General features: G+C 47.5%; 1 protein-coding gene across 14 annotated transcripts in view; it reads right to left on the reverse strand.

Annotated features, from left to right (window-relative positions):
* RIMS2 (regulating synaptic membrane exocytosis 2) overlaps positions 1–17535 on the reverse strand; it is an 801312-nt gene that overhangs the window by 104599 nt on the left and 679178 nt on the right. The window contains exon 32 of one of the 14 annotated variants that reach the window (XM_088442657.1): positions 15725–16015. The exons of the other annotated variants lie outside the window; for them this stretch is intronic. Coding sequence (XP_088298783.1) covers positions 15725–16015 — 291 coding nt within the window. The remainder of the gene's footprint in view (positions 1–15724; positions 16016–17535) is intronic. 14 annotated transcript variants of the gene reach the window in all.

The raw sequence follows: 17535 nt of genomic DNA on the forward strand, positions 1-17535 counted from the left end.
CTGCGGAGGGACTTGCATAGCACACGGTCACTGCGGAGGGACTTGCATAGCACACGGTCACTGCGGAGGGACCATTTAGCACACAGTCACTGCAGAAGGACTTGCATAGCACACGGTCACTGCGGAGGGACTTGCAGAGCACACAGTCACTGCGGAGGGACTTGCAGAGCATACAGTCACTGCGGAGGGACTTGCAGAGCACACAGTCACTGCGGAGGGACTTGCAGAGCACACAGTCACTGCGGAGGGACTTGCAGAGCACACAGTCACTGCGGAGGGACCTGCTTAACACACAGTCACTGCGGAGGGACTTGCAGAGCACACAGTCACTGCGGAGGGACTTGCAGAGCACACAGTCACTGCGGAGGGACTTGCAGAGCACACAGTCACTGCGGAGGGACTTGCAGAGCACACAGTCACTGCGGAGGGACTTGCAGAGCACACAGTCACTGCGGAGGGACTTGCAGAGCACACAGTCACTGCGGAGGGACTTGCAGAGCACACAGTCACTGCGGAGGGACCTGATTAGCAGACGGTCACTGCGGAGGGACTTGCTTAGCACACAGTCACTGCGGAGGGACTTGCTTAGCACACAGCCACTGCGGAGGGACTTGCTTAGCAGACAGTCACTGCGGAGGGACTTGCTTAGCAGACAGTCACTGCGGAGGGACTTGCGTAGCACACAGTCACTGCGGAGGGACTTGCTTAGCACACAGTCACTGCGGAGGGACTTGCTTAGCACACAGTCACTGCGGAGGGACTTGCTTAGCACACAGTCACTGCGGAGGGACTTGCTTAGCACACAGTCACTGCGGAGGGACTTGCTTAGCACACAGTCACTGCGGAGGGACTTGCTTAGCACACAGTCACTGCGGAGGGACTTGCAGAGCACACAGTCACTGCGGAGGGACTTGCAGAGCACACAGTCACTGCGGAGGGACTTCCAGAGCACACAGTCACTGCGGGAGGACCATTTAGCACACAGTCTCTGCGGAGGGACTTGCTTAGCACACAGTCACTGCGGAGGGACTTGCTTAGCACACAGCCACTGCGGAGGGACTTGCTTAGCAGACAGTCACTGCGGAGGGACTTGCTTAGCACACAGTCACTGCGGAGGGACTTGCAGAGCACACAGTCACTGCGGAGGGACTTGCAGAGCACACAGTCACTGCGGAGGGACTTCCAGAGCACACAGTCACTGCGGGAGGACCATTTAGCACACAGTCTCTGCGGAGGGACTTGCTTAGCACACAGTCACTGCGGAGGGACTTGCTTAGCACACAGCCACTGCGGAGGGACTTGCTTAGCAGACAGTCACTGCGGAGGGACTTGCAGAGCACACAGTCACTGCGGAGGGACTTGCAGAGCACACAGTCACTGCGGAGGGACTTGCGTAGCACACAGTCACTGCGGAGGGACTTGCGTAGCACACAGTCACTGCGGAGGGACTTGCGTAGCACACAGTCACTGCGGAGGGACTTGCTTAGCACACAGCCTCTGCGGAGGGACTTGCTTAGCACACAGTCACTGCGGAGGGACTTGCTTAGCACACAGTCACTGCGGAGGGACCATTTAGCACACAGTCACTGCGGAAGGACTTGCGTACCACACGGTCACTGCGGAGGGACTTGCTTAGCACACAGTCACTGCGGAGGGACTTGCATAGCACACGGTCACTGCGGAGGGACTTGCATAGCACACGGTCACTGCGGAGGGACCATTTAGCACACAGTCACTGCAGAAGGACTTGCATAGCACACGGTCACTGCGGAGGGACTTGCGTAGCAAACAGTCACTGCGGAGGGACTTGCAGAGCACACAGTCACTGCGGAGGGACTTGCAGAGCTCACAGTCACTGTGGAGGGACTTGCAGAGCACACAGTCACTGCGGAGGGACTTGCAGAGCATACAGTCACTGCGGAGGGACTTGCAGAGCACACAGTCACTGCGGAGGGACTTGCGTAGCACACAGTCACTGCGGAGGGACCTGCTTAGCACACAGTCACTACGGAGGGACTATCTTAGCGCACAATCACTGGCCCTGCCAACCTGTTGCTCTCCAGCTGTTGTAAACCTACAGATCCCAGAATGCTCTGCCACATTTTTGTTATTAGGGAATGCCAAAACTATGGCAGGGCATGTTGGGGTAGTTCACAGCAGCAGAAGAGCCATAACTTAGTCAGGCTGCTCTAGTACCAACTTCCAGACACAATATCCTCTCCAATTTAACCCTTCTGTGTGACCAGAAGGGTAAATTGTGACTGATTTCCTATACGATGCATGAGATGGCTATGTGCACTAAAGACCATTTCTTAGTCATAGCTGCTCATTGCCCTATAGGGCATATGTGTGTTGGAGAAGAAAAGCCCTAGTTTAGCCTACAGTATATAAGCCCTAGCGGTCCTATGACCTGTAGCGTGAACTATGGACTGATTCGGGGTAGCACACACTGCTGATGTCAGACGCACTTGGAGCAATGTTTTTATACTGCACTTGCGTCTAAGCTGCACCACATGGATCCCGATTGTTAAAGCACAGAGTTGCAGTTCTGATTCAGAAGCACGGTGTCTGAAATATATTAGAAATTTATGGGGGCGTTGCTGGGCCGCGACACGTTGTGGCTAATCAGGCGCACTGAAATGCTGCCTCTTAATGGAGTGTCGCTGAATTTGGCTGCGCTGAAAGACGCCTCTTCGCTCACGTTGGAGGCCACACTCAGGAGGAGAATCTGCACCTAGCAATGGGCAGGTGCAAGTTTCCATGGAGCTAAAGATGCACTGAGCGGTATCAGAGCATCTAAAGACACTGAAAGCGGGCATCTCAATCCTAAAGTCCCAGATGCTACAGCGGCAAAAGACGAAGACACGGATGGGGCCGCGGCCAACTCAGAATCAGCCCCACTGAGTGGCACTGCCTAGAATCGGTATGAAAACCTGCCAGGGCATATGGAGGTATTGGATCTCACTGACGTCACTCCGGTAACTCACCCTGGATTCCTGTACACTAAATGCCAGGTGATGATTGATCACCAACCTTCCAGTGTTGGGATTCGCTGGAGACTGAACGTTTGTCCTGTACTAATCAATCCAGCTTGTTAAAACTGCTGGTATTTATTCCTAATTGTATCAGTTTCTATCCATATACCTGATGCAATAATTATATACCCAGCCGGTAATGTCCTATTGCTACAAAAAGTGTTAATACGTGAATTTGCACTATAATATATTTGCCATAAATGTTAATAGAGACAAAAGAGAAAGATGCGTTATATAAAAATATTAAATGATTAAAACGCAAAGAAAAAAAACCCATCACCGATGTCATCCCTGCAATTCTGCTACACCCCGCCCTGGACGTTATAAACCTTATGATCCGGTTGTGCTGACTTCTTTGCTTTCTCGTCAGCCCTGTACCGTTACCTTGGACTGGGAAATGAGGGATCCAGTCAGTAACTTCTCTCCTCATACGTATCTCCCATTTCGCTAAGAATATGAACAATTGCAGCTTGAGGACAAGTATGAGGGAAGCGAGCACCGTTTCCATGGTAACCGGGCTTAGGGGAACTGCACCAGCGTGCATCTGTCACTTTATATCAATGAAAGCACCTTCCTCTTTGCATTATTATGACGGCGAAGCTTAAGACTTTACTTAGACCTAATATACTTCCCAGTATTAATTCTCCTACTTGATGCCGCAACAGTCTATCATTATTAGGATGGCACAGTGCAATTAGACTTTGCAGCCAGGTGCTTAGTAGAATATATATATATAGCAAGGAAAACTAGCATGAACGGATCCTGTCGATCGGGTTGCCGACAGTTGGAATACCGAGAGCGGCACCCCGACAGAATAAGGTATTCATGCCAACCATAACCTATAACCCTCCACCTAACCCTAACCCCCCCCCAGTCTAACCTTAACCCAGTGGCTGGGGAGGCACACATGGAGATTGGTCTGAGTGCTGGGAGCCTGTCTCACTCCCTACTCACTGCAACTCTCCCCTCACTACACTAAGCTTCAGTGTCCATTGATTGTCCTACCTGTATCACTGTGTCTTCTCCTGCAGCTGCTGACTGAGCTCCAATCTCTAAACACTGCAGTGCACTTCCTGGTCACATGACACATCCAAGGTGTCCATCAGTGCTCAAGGTATGCCCCCCATACTCAGAGGCATGCCTCTATTAGCTCTCTTTCTGTGCAGCTTACTGCCTGTGGTTAGGCCCCGCCCCCAGCAGTGTTTGACTATACAGTAGTAAGGCTGAGCTGTTGCTGCCTCATCTCTCTTCTCCCTGCAGTCCCAGGGAGCTCAACAAAGCTGGTGAGTGTTAACTGTAAAAAATTATTACAATAAACAAAGAAGATGTTTATAAGTTATAAATATCTTCTTTGTATTATTCTAATAATTTTTTATATCAAATCTCAGGAGTATGACAGGGGAGGTTCTGCCTTGCCTGACTGCACGTCTCTGCCCTAACCCTCCCCATAGTGCCTAGCCCTGACCCCTAACCCTAATACCTACCACTGGGAAGCAGACTACATCCCACATGAACACAAAAGCAAAATATATTACTATTAAAGGAAATGTCTACATTTGGGCAAGTTCTGTCTATCTGCTCTACTCCCTACATCAAGCACATTGGGGTTCACTCAATTTACCTATAACCCAAAGCTGTCAGTACAGAGAAGGAAGTTGCTCCCATGCCTCTTCTATACTGCTTATAGGGCATCGTGGGAAAGTGGCGCAAAGTTGGGCGTTGGATCGGAGATAATACAGGACCAGCTCTTTAACTTTATATTTAATTTCACTCCAGCTATTCACATAAATGACTACAACAACTATCTATTGTACATAAATTGTTATTTATTTCTGTAATGGATTAAACCCAAAATATTCCACACATATACATTGATTATGTGTGAAATATGCAATTCTGTACTACGCATGCCTACAAAACAGCCACTCTGCCACCTGCCTGCACCTTGCTCTCCTCACGCAATGAGACAGACCTCCACACAGACGCTTCTGTGCCCGGTAGGAGACATATATCTTGTTGTGGGTATTCTACCCCCCATGTAAATTGCATACTGACCCTGATTTCCAGACGCTTTTAACTGGCTGTGTTCATATTGATCTCACCCACTGCTATGGTACTATATAAATTATTAGCATAAGGGGCAGGATAAATGGGAAGATAGGCATAAGGGAGGCAGGACAAGCATGAGGGGCAGGATAAATGGGAGAATATGAATAAGGGAGGCAGGACAAGCATAAGCACGGCTGCTGCAGTCTATTTGTATTATTTCACTGATATTTGTATCCGGTCAGCGGCAGGATAGAAATGTCCTCTTTTATTGTTAATGAGGAAAACAACAGACATTGTTATTTATGTGTCTTATCTGTGGCTTATTCTACTGTTTTTCCTTAGTGTATACCTAGTGCATAATATACTACATTGGGAGTAGCTAGATGCGCTCTGCAGGTTTAACCAATGCATTTTGTGTTGGCATTTTTGTGTAAAATCATCCCCAATATGTCTATGTAAGGGTTACTATATGGTGATACTAGGTGTAACCGGCAGCTCCTAGAGATCTCACAACTCAGTAACTACCCCATCGGATGGTGTATACATAGGTGGTGGGTGTCGTACACTAACCACCAGACTGAAAGTCCTGTGATTGGTGATGGAAGTGGGGCATTACCAAGATCTATACTATTTTTGGCCCTGCAGATCTCTTGGGCATGTATGAATAAGGGAGGCAGGACAAGCATAAGGGGGAGGAGAAAAGGGAGGCTAGGCATAAGGGAGGCAAGACAAGCATAAGGGGGAGGAGAAAAGGGAGGCTAGGCATAAGGGAGGCAGGACAAACATAAGGGGGAGGAGAAAAGGGAGGCTAGGCATAAGGGAGGCAGGACAAGCAAGAGGGGCAGTATAAATGGGAGGATAGGCATAAGGGAGGCAGGACAAGCAAGAGGGGCAGGATAAATGGGAGGCTAGGCATAAGGGAGGCAGGACAAGCATAAGGGGCAGGATAAATGGGAGGCTAGGCATAAGGGAGACAGGACAAGAATAAGGGGCAGGATTAATGGGAGGCTAGTTATAAGGGAGACAGGACAAACATAAGGGGCAGGATAAATGGGAGGCTAGGCATAAGGGAGGCAGGACAAGCATAAGGGGGAGGAGAAATGGGAGGCTAGGCATAAGGGAGGCAGGACAAGCATGAGGGTCAGGATAAATGGGAGGATATGCATAAGGGAGGCAGGACAAGCAAGAGGGGCAGTATAAATGGGAGGATAGGCATAAGGGAGACAGGACAAGCATAAGGGGCAGGATAAATGGGAGGCTAGGCATAAGGGAGGCAGGACAAGCATAAGGGGGAGTAGAAATGGGAGGCTAGGCATAAGGGAGGCAGGACAAGCAAGAGGGGCAGTATAAATGGAAGAATAGGCATAAGGGAGGCAGGACGAGCATGAGGGGCAGGATAAATGGGAGGATATCCATAAGGGAGGCAGGACAAGCAAGAGGGGCAGTATAAATGGGAGGATAGGTATAAGGGAGGCAGGACAAGCAAGAGGGGTAGTATAAATGGAAGAATAGGCATAAGGGAGGCAGGACGAGCATGAGGGGCAGGATAAATGGGAGAATATGAATAAGGGAGGCAGGACAAGCATAAGGGGCAGGATAAATGGGAGAATAGGCATAAGGGAGGCAGGACAAGCATAAGGGGCAGGATAAATGGGAGGCTAGGCATTAAAGAGGTAGGACAAGCATGAGGGACAGGATAAATGGGAGGATAGGCATGAAAGAGGTAGGACAAGCATGAGGGACAGGATAAATGGGAGGATAGGCATAAGGGAGGCAGGACAAGCATGAGGGGCAGGATAAATGGGAGGACAGGCATAAGGGAGGCAGGACAAGCATGAGGGACAGGAGAAATGGGAGGACAGGCCTAAGAGAGGCAGGACAAGCATGAGGGGCAGGATAAATGGGAGGATAGGAATAAGGAAGGCAGAACAGGCATAAGGGGGGCAGGAGAAATGGGAGGATAGGCATAAGGGAGGAAGGACAAGCATAAGAGTCAGGGAAAATTGGAGGATAGGCATAAGGGAGGTAGAACAGGCGTAAGGGGGCATGATAAATTGAAAGGACAGACAGGAAGGGGGTGCAGAACACATGGGAAGACAGACATACAGTAAGGTAGTCAGTACAGGCATGAAGAAGCATGAGATATGGCAAGATAGGCAAAAAAGGACAGGACGAGCCTGAGGCTCCTGTAGATAGAGGAGAACATGATTGAGGGAACAGGACAGGCATGAGGGGAGCAGGATATATGGGAGGACAAGTGTAATGAGGGCAGGCAGGCAGGCATGCAATATGAAATAACATGCATGGGGGGGACAAATTTGCCTGAAGGGGCAGGAGATATTGGAGGACAGTCATAAGGGGGCAGGAGGTATGGGAAGACAGTCAAAAGGGGGCAGGCAAGTGGGGACAGGAGAAATGGAAAGACAATCAAGAGGGACGCCAGGGATTTGGGAAGACAGGCACGAGGTAGGGCATGGGATGTGTGGTGGAGGGTGGAAATATGGGAGAACAGGCATGAGGGGGGCAGGATAGACATAAGGTGGGTAGGAGATATGGGAAGCAAAGCAGAGAGCCTACATAAAGGCAACTGGAAGATGTATGAGTGTGGTAGGTGTCCTTCACAACCTATAACTGATATAATTGATGGAGAGATGTCTGATGGATCTCAGTGCAAAATATGAGCTGGGGGTCTCCCTGTCACCTATTCTCCATTTATAAAGGGTCTTTGCTATTCCAATGTTGGAGTCTACACAGTAGTGGAACATATGGTAATTAACATGTGACCACTGTAGTACATTATGATTTATCAGATAAATGATTTAAGATGTTCTCACGTAACCTAGGGTTACGATGCAAAAGATAAGCCACATAACCGGGTGCCAATGGTAATTAAGTGATTTTATGCATTGTCTTCGGAACCAATTAGTACGGTACTAAAAGCTGAATACAAAACGTACCTGGGTGATTAGGTGACCCTGACACCTGTGTGTAACTGTCTGCTGGATGGTGACCAGTCTTCTGTCAAGTGTTTCATGGATAAAATCTGGGACATATCTTATTTACATGGATTGTAAAACCAGGGCACTTATCTGTATTGTGCTGTTCCCGTCACTAAATGGGTCAACATTTGTCAAGGGAATTACTCTCACTCTAACAGAAATCTATTTCACGGCAATATAATTAATAGTTCTGCATCAGTCCCGACAAGACATCACAGTTTTCTCTAACAAGCGCAGAATACAGGGCATTGTTTGTTAACTATGACCTACTATGATTCCTTTATTCATGGCACAATGCATTAACTATTTATCACCAGCACTAAGCTGAAAAACTAGGGCAACAAATGGAACCAAAGAGGAAACTTTCCCATTGCTTACAGTATGTATCTACATCAGGGAACAAATAAGCTAGTTTGCTGAATATTCCCTTCTCCAAGTTAGACAAGTCTTTGAGGATAGTCTGTGGCACTAAGGGCCTTGATTCAGACCCGGTCGCAAGCGCTGAGCGCTCGCAACCGGGTCGATGGTGGCCCAGAGCACATGCGCACGACGGAGCCGGCTCCGTCGTGCGCATGCGCAAGACCCGGATAGCGACGGGCAAGCCGTCGCTCCGGGTCTCGTACCAAAGGGGGCGTGCTGTTGATGTTGAGTGACAGCACGCCCCCTTTGGTGGGCGGGCCAGGGGAGTGGCTGCCCAGACGGAGGCGTTCCCATGAGAACGCCTACCGCTGGGGGCGGCCCCACTGACATCACGAGTGATGTCAGTGGGAGAGATTTCGGCTCTGTTAGAGCCGAAATCTCTCTGGGGCTTGCGGCCACGAGACCCTACCACAAGGGTCTCGTCGCAAGCCCAATGGTCTCGATGGTCTTGACCATCGCGACCATCTTCCTGGCCGCTCGCAATAGCTGTGTGTCACCCACAGCTATGCGAGCAGCCAGGAGGCCGTTCTACAAAAAAAAAAAAAACGGCCCTGATTCAGAGCGAGCGCTCTGTCAGAGTGTCCGGATCTGAATCAGAGCCTAAGTACAGTATTTCACAATCGATCCTCTATTAGTGGTCTGTAATCTCATTTATGGTCTGGTTACTTTCTGAATACGGCAAAGTGCATGGATTTCCTACCCGAGACTGAGGGTGAGTGTGAGGTTGCACTATTTAGCAGCTGCAGATGGGAGGAGCTTATTTGGACCCATTGAGAAATAAATGAGGGCTAGGTGAACATGCGTTCCTTGTTTTACTCTTTGTTTTGCTGGAGGAGACATTTAAATGACTTTCAAGAGGTGGAAAAGTTAATGGCTCTTCTCTGGATAGCAGGCAGAGATGAAGATTCTTTAGTTTACCCACGAATGGTTGAGAAGACTGGAAGGGGCTGTACTGAAGTGGTAATAGGTCGGAGATGAAAGTGACAGGTCGCACTGCACATTTTCTGGGTGTAGTTTCTGAGATATTCATTACGGGGCGGATTGTAAGGACAGGGTGTAACTGGAAAATGCGGTAAAACCCCCGAAAATGCTGTTTTTTCTAGGTCTTACTACATTTTCCATATGTACTAAGCACCATAACGCGATGCGTTCCAGTGCTTCGGCCCGGTGGGTAACGGCATCTTCCGGTGGCGTTACCCAATAAAAGCCTATGGGCTTCTTATCGGGACACCTCCTGAGAGGGATCATGAGCAGAAGGACGCCAGAGGGACTTCTGGTTGTTAAACTCAGAATTCCCTCTATCCGTGCGTATTGCAAAGGACAACTCTAATCGGGAGAGCTGTCCCTTGCGATTTAAATCAAATTTCTAAGTACATACCACGGTAATCAACCGCAGTATGTACCCGATAAGAGGCGGGATGTACCCGATAAGAGGCGGGATGTACCCGATAAGAGGCGGGATGTACCTGATAAGAGGCGGGATGTACCCGATAAGAGGCGGGATGTACCCGATAAGAGGCGGGATGTACCCGATAAGAGGCGGGATGTACCTGATAAGAGGCGGGATGTGCCACTTCGCGGATGCGGTGCTTAGTACATCCCACGCTAAGTTACACTCTGCTGTGACCACTTTAGCGTCGTCATAGTTTCGTTTGTGACATTACGCTAATGCTAGTATCAGCCTTTTCCCTGGTGTACAAGCCTGCGTTTGACTGTGCCAGGGCTGAGACGCCCACTTTGAACATCTTTTGATGCTTTAATAAGGCTTAGCGCATTTTTAGACGCAGCCATCGGTTTCACCATCGAAACTTGCACTATTCCTAAGGTGGGTGCAGATTTTCCGCCTGAGCATGACCTCCCATGTAACCGATTGAGGGCTGTATTCAATTAAAGGCAAAAAGCCATAATCGGGTGAAAAAGTATCACCTATTGCCGCTTTTAGCTTGGTCGGAACTTATCTCCAAATTCAATTCCAGACGGAATTTGCCTACGTGGAAATGCAATGTACTAGGTGAAAAAGATTCGCTTATGAATAGCAGGAGAAAATAAGTCCAAAGTCTTTATTTAGGGGTGCAAACGTGGGGAAACCACCCAGAACCCTTGGCAAACTCCCCCAAAGGACAAATCTAAAGAAAAACCCCAAAACATAGGAACACCCCATTTTAGGGGCGAAAAAGCACAAAGTAGGGGACAAGCATAAAAACCAGCGAAATAGACTTCTTGGGGTCTGCAAGGATGGGTCAGGTGTTTCTGGGATTGCAGGTGCATGCCGCAGGTGCGTTTTTGAAATTTTTTCAAAGTTCACTTTACAAACATTTAAGTATGCTAGCCCCCATTTTCAAGTACCCCAAATTTGACTGGACTACTTATTTTCACCAAAAAATACTGCTTTATGCCATTCTTCACCAGTTTTGCATGGACGCTAATAAGAAGCAATTTAAACACCTTATGTACCCCAAACACTTTTATTAGAGCTATTAGTAAACATCTACATTGATTCTCTATGTTAGTGCATCTTTTTTTGGGGTACAGACTGATTTCCCCACTTCTGTCAGTACTTTCCGCCTGTTCCGTATTCACCGCTTGCCGTTTTCGCCTGTTTAGGAATTGAATACGGAGAAAAGCGGGGACGCACGCGTAAAGTTTTCGTCTCTGAAACAGGCAAAGGAGGGAGAAAGTGGGACGGGCAAAACCTTTCCGACTTTTCGCCTCTTATTGAATAAGACCCTAAGCATCTGTAATGGCTGATTCAGAGAAATATAAAAACATGATACTTTGCATATATCTCTGATGGCTTTTGATCTGCACATGCAAAGGATCTGTACTGCGCATGTGGAGAACTTGTACTGCAAGACCGCTCGCAGTGTCTCCTAAACCGCAGCATGTTTGGAGAAAGGGATGGGGCACCGACAGGGTCTTTTTCCCAAAACGGAGGTGTGTCGCCTCCATTTTGTGGAAGTGCCGAGCCCAGTGTCTGCGTCTTCCGACGCTGATTTACCGGCCTCAGCTACGGAGTTGAGGTAATTCTAGATAGCCTTACACACACTCAGATGGCCGTTGATGCAACAGATAGACACAATGGTGATTTAACGCTGCATCTTGGACGCAGCTGTCAGATCTGCGATGCCAGCGGTGGGCGTCTTTTGTCCTAAGGCGGCATTAGCAAATTTTTTGCATCGGTGCTGCGTCCACAGATGAGCCAGTGTATGCAACCACTTCAGTGAAACGCCTGTGGGACTCCCATACTTCGACACACAGGATAGTCCATCTCCGTGCATCTGAACAGCCACCTCCCCGTCATCACCCAATCACCGCCCAGGATCGCCCAATACACTTCTGCGCACGTGCATCTAAAATCGCTTTTGAGACTCTGTATGAAAAAACTCAGGACGCATGCGTGGTACAACTTACACGCATGGACAGTAAAAATTAAAAAATGCTCAACTGCGTCCAACATCGACTCGGAATTAGGCCCTATGTGAGGGGTAGACAAAAAGATTGGTGATAGGGAATTATCTGTGCACCTGTGTATTTTAATGTTGGTAAATGGCCTTTAATGCATTCTACGATACACATGAGATGAGATGTATCGAGCAGTGTTAAGAGTGGAGAAGAGTCACAAGTGGAGAAGTTGCCCATAACAACCAATTAGCTTTGAGGTAACATTTATCAAGTACATTCTTTAAAATGGTAGGTAGAAGCTGATTGGTTGCTATGGTCAACTTCTCCACTCTCTTTCCACTGCTTGATACATCTCCCCCATGAGCTTAGTAAGCTGGCACTTCACACTATCCCATCCAGGGCCACCATCAGGGGGGGGGACTGCCGGGACTGGAGTTCTGGACCTGGACAATAGGCAGAAAGGGGGTCCCTGGACACTTGGCAGAAAGGGGGGGGGCTTGGACACTAGGCAGAAATGGGGGGGCCCGCACACTTGGCAGAAAGTGGGTTACACTTGGCAGAAAGGGGGGGGCCTACTCCAACCACCTGCTCCTATTGCCTGCCCCTTGAGTTAAAGGGGGACCTGCTGCTACCGCCCGTCGGCACGCACTACCCCTTCAGTGGAAGGAGGGCTTGCTCCAACCAGCACGCGGCACTGACTACCTGACGCTGATTGACAAGGCCGCCCACCCCTGCCTGCCCCCTTGTTCAATACATTTTTGCTTTTAGTCGGCGCGTGTTACGTCATGCTGAGCCGCTTGAACTGAGAGGTCAGAGGAGCCGCAGCACGTGAGGAGCAGAGCCAGACCAGGAGAACAAGCCTGAAGGAGCCTTCTTCAAGGAGATAAGGGGAGGGGTGGGGGTAGAATCCCTACCTATTTTGTCAGTCCTGGGCTCCACAATTTCTGATGGTAGCCCTGGTCCCATCTAAATTACTGCGCTCAGAGCAGTTTACAGATTCCTCGGCAAGATTTGATACTAGTGCTCCCCTATTCTGTAATCAGCTCAAGCCTTAGGGGGAAGCTAAAATGTTCAACACGCTATCTTTGTCCACCCGAAACCAGTACTTTCACTCTATTATATGTTAGAGGTAGTATAGAAAAACAGCCTCCACTGTATCCAAAAGTGGTAATGGGGTGTAAGCCAACCCCCATATTGTTCTTTGGCTGCCTTCTTACATAACACATCTGTCTTGCAAGAGCCCACACCACAAGGTGAACATTAGATGAGAACAATATAGAGCACAAGGTGTTTTTCTATATGAACGCTGAGAAAGTTAGATTTATTTAGGCATAGTGCTCTTTTAGTCAGACAAGGGAGCATTTCTGAGAATCTTTATCAAGGCGGAACTGATCCCGAACAGGAGCTGTGGGATGATGAACTAAAATGCGGCTTTAAATGCAGCAGAGCTCTGTGCCGGCCGCTGTGTACTAAAAGGGATAGAAAACAAAAACCAGAATGGTTCCCCAAGGATGTTGTAATTGGTATCAGAGCTGCATAGAAGACAAATAAGACAAACCAAGTAGGAGGAGATAAAAGCATATACTGTATGAATCTAATCTGAAACAGACTAAAACACAAGAAAACACCCTAAAGAACAAATAAAGAAAAATATTTTACAGACACAAGAGTGCAAAACAATTCAATATATGTAAATTATAGGAGAAAATAGGGCAAACAAAACAAGCAAGGGAGGATCATAAGGGAGCAACAAGGGGGCTTTTCTAGCGCTCTCGTTTTCCAACAACAAAACCATGGCGCGCTCTGACGCACTATTGATCATTTGAAAGAGCATAGGTTATTTAAAGGTTGTGGCTGTTGGTGGCCCATTATTTCTCTTTAGGGGCTGGGTGTGGGATACCGGCGCTCAGGATTCTGAGCGCCGGCATCCTAACTGCCAGGATGGCAATTACATCCGCTTTTTATTTCTTTTTTTTTGTTCCTTTTTTTTTTTTCCCCCTTGCCTTAGGCTTTAGCCCGTGGATACATCCCGTGACCTTTTCACCAAACAATTCTTGAAGTAAGCAAATAACTTATCCCTGTAACTGATGGATAAACCCACATTGATGCTTTAGATTAAATAAATAAAATTGTATAATCCTTTTCGTGTCTTTTCCCAAAGCTGCAATTGCATGGGGGTCAACATTTTGCACTCGTTCATGTCAGTACTGGGTCATTTCATGGTAAGTGGACCAATTTTGGAGATCATCCCCACCTGCTGATTGTGCACTGCAGAGTCGGTGACAGTTGCACCCACCCCCACTTTGAGGGCCACAGTTTATCTACTATTGCATATTGTGAACTAAAAAATGTTCAAAGTTCATCTGACATATATGTCGTCCTTCAGGTAACATTTTATCAAAGATGGAGATGGTCAAGTGGGGACCCTTGGTCCACTTGACATTGAATGACCCTACTGTAGATGTGTCAGGTCATGGTGCGCTAACTGTACTTGAACCGAAGGTAAGGAAGAGCAGCCACAAAGAAAACTGTTCCCCATGGATACATTTGCTTGTTCACACTGTAACACGTGCTGGAGAAAGAACCTGCTTTTCTTTAGGATGTTGAATATAGCATGTGGTACAGTATAATTGAGCAGGTGGATTGTCATAAGGAACATGGCTCCCCATGGCTGTTCAATCTTGCCTCCAGTTTTGACCACGGTTAGATGTGCTGATTGGCATGGCCAAACATTCCTCATGTGAATGGATCCTAAATTCTTATATTCATCTTCCTTACACGACACACAATGACATCTAGGGTGTCCCACCCTCACATCTACATGCTTGCTTTGTCCATTATTTAGACATATTTGTTATTTAATCCAACAGCATAGAAGCCAGGTTGTATCATGGAAGGTTGATTGGATACTTTTTGTTGCGATTACTAGATGAGAACAGATTCTAAGGGAAAGATGTACAGTACCATCTAAGAGGATGTACCATAAGAGAACATACCATCTAAGAAGATGTACCATCTAAGAGGGTGTACTACCTAAGAGGATGTACAGCACCATCTAAGAGGATGTACCATCTAAGAAGGCGTACTATCTAAGAGGATGTACCATCTAAGAGGGCGTAGTACTGTACCTAAGAGGATGTACAGTACCATCTAAGAGGATGTACCATAAGAGAACATACCATCTTAGAAGATGTACCATCTAAGAGGGCGTACTACCTAAGAGGATGTACAGCACCAGCTAAGAGGATGTACCATCTAAGAGGGCGTACTATCTAAGAGGATGTACCATCTAAAAGGGCGTAGTACTGTACCTAAGAGGATGTACAGTACCATCTAAGAGGATGTACAATAAGAGAACATACCATCTAAGAGGATGTACCATCTAATAGGGCGTACTATCTAAGAGGATGTACAGTACCATCGAAGAGGATGTACCATATGAGAACATACCATCTAAGAGGATTTACCATCTAAGAGGGCGTACTATCTAAGAGGATGTACCATCTAAGAGGGTACAGTACTGTACCTAAGAGGATGTACAGTACCATCTAAGAGGATGTACCATAAGAGAACATACCATCTAAGAGGGCGTACTATCTAAGAGGATGTACAGTACCATCTAAGAGGATGTACCATCTAAGAGAGCGTAGTACTGTACCTAAGAGGATGTACAGTACCATCTAAGAGGATGTACAATAAGAGAACATACCATCTAAGAGGATGTACCATCTAAGAGGGTGTACTATCTAAGAGGATGTACAGTACCATCTAAGAGGATGTACCATCTAAGAGGGCGTACTCTGAGGATAAGCATTTTACCTGATGTCATTTTCTGATAACCTCCTTGGCAGATCCTCTTGGTGACCATCCTTTGGTTCCTGAGTCTCCTCATCTTTCTCACCATGCAGACTCTCTTCCTCTATGGAGCCCTTGCTTCCTCTCTTGGCGGAGTGCTCACTCGTTGTCTGAACCTCTTCTGCCACTTTCTCACTATCCCCTTCCTCTTGGCCTTCCCCCTCATCCTCCTCGGGAAGGCCCATATCCTTGTGGTTCTCCCCCCTCTGCCAGCCCTCTTTCCTATCACTTCTCTCCTCTATTTCTCTCAATCTTCTAACCAGCCCCACAGTCAGGAAGAGAAGCATGCAAGCGGAAAAGAAAAGATGATGGTTAGCATCTCACAGCACATGCAGGAGAACAGAAATGTAAGGGGACATCATGCAAAGTTCATCGTTTTTCTTTCTAGAGATTAAAAAATATCCTGTAATATCCTATTTTTCCACTTTGCTAATGTTTGTGAAATACATGTAAATGTGTCTGACTATAAAAACTCTGGATTCCTATGATACTATACCAAATGGCATTTTTACATGTATCCCGTTGCGTCTGTGTGTGGTTTGCAGATTGTTTTTGGTTGTTTTTCAAAAAGTTTCAAACAAACTATAATGTGCAAAAAAACTCATTCCTCAGTATGTTCACTTTAACAGTAGTGCAAAGGGGATGTAGTAGGCTTCCCGACGGTCAGAATGCCAGCAGTCAGAATACTGGCACCAGAATCTCGACAGCAGTCTAAATCACGACTCCAGAATCCTGACCACTGACATCCTGATGATAAGTGATAGGGTTAGGGGTTAGGCTGCAGGAGTGGAGGGTTAGGGTTAGGCTGCAAGGGGGAGGTTATGGTCAGGCTGCGGGAGTGGAGGGTTAGGCTGTGAGGCGGAGGTTAGGGTGAGGCTGCGGGAGGGGAGGGTTAGGCTGCGAGGGGGAGGTTAGAGTTAGGCTGCGGGAGTGGAGGGTTAGGCTGCGAGGGGGAGGTTAGGGTCAGGCTGTGGGAGGGGAGGGTTTGGCTGAGGGAAAGGTGGGTTAGGGTTAGGGTAAGGGTCAGGGTTACTTACCAAATTCCGTCAGGATTCTGACAGTCAGGATGTCGCTCTCTGTATTCTGACAGTCGTCATCCTGACCGCAAGAATCCCGTAGCCAACTCGTGATATATATGTCATTGGCCGTTTTAAAAAAAGAAGAGACCCTGAATGACATCAGTTGTGATTAATTGATATCCGTTTCACTTCAAAATAAAGAAACACCTGATACATTATACTAGTGTATTATTGCAATATAATAACCTACCGTATGCTGACATTGTAGAACAGTAGTAGGCTATGTATGCACTTGCGCTGTGCTACATATTTTTAAAATTTTTCTTGTTCCATTTCAGTGTGAGTGTGAGACGCATCAGCTCACTTGAAAACATTTTATTCAGGTCAAGGAAATGCAACATTAAGGTGTGGTTAGCAGGCGTTTATGTTGGGGGCTGACAGAACACGGTAAGTTCTGTAAGCGTGGCAGGGGGGCTCAATGAATTCTCCATCACAAGCTTTGGTGGGTGCAATTCCACCTTCTAAGACCTCAGAACAAGAGTGTGGGAGAGCGGCAAATACACACGGAGTCACCGAATGGGGCTTTATGGTGCACCGCATGCATGGACTCCGAGCTGGGGGGCACCTAGCGCCAAACCGACCCTGCATATGAATTTCACCATGTCTGTAGATTGTCCCAGGCGCATGTTTACTATAAGCATTTATACACATAAATCCACTGCATATTAAAGGATTAATGATAAAAATAAATGTGCT

The sequence above is a fragment of the Taudactylus pleione genome, unplaced genomic scaffold (assembly GCF_031769625.1).
Source record: "Taudactylus pleione unplaced genomic scaffold, aTauple2 ptg000314l, whole genome shotgun sequence".
NCBI classification, from domain to species: Eukaryota; Metazoa; Chordata; class Amphibia; order Anura; family Myobatrachidae; genus Taudactylus; species Taudactylus pleione.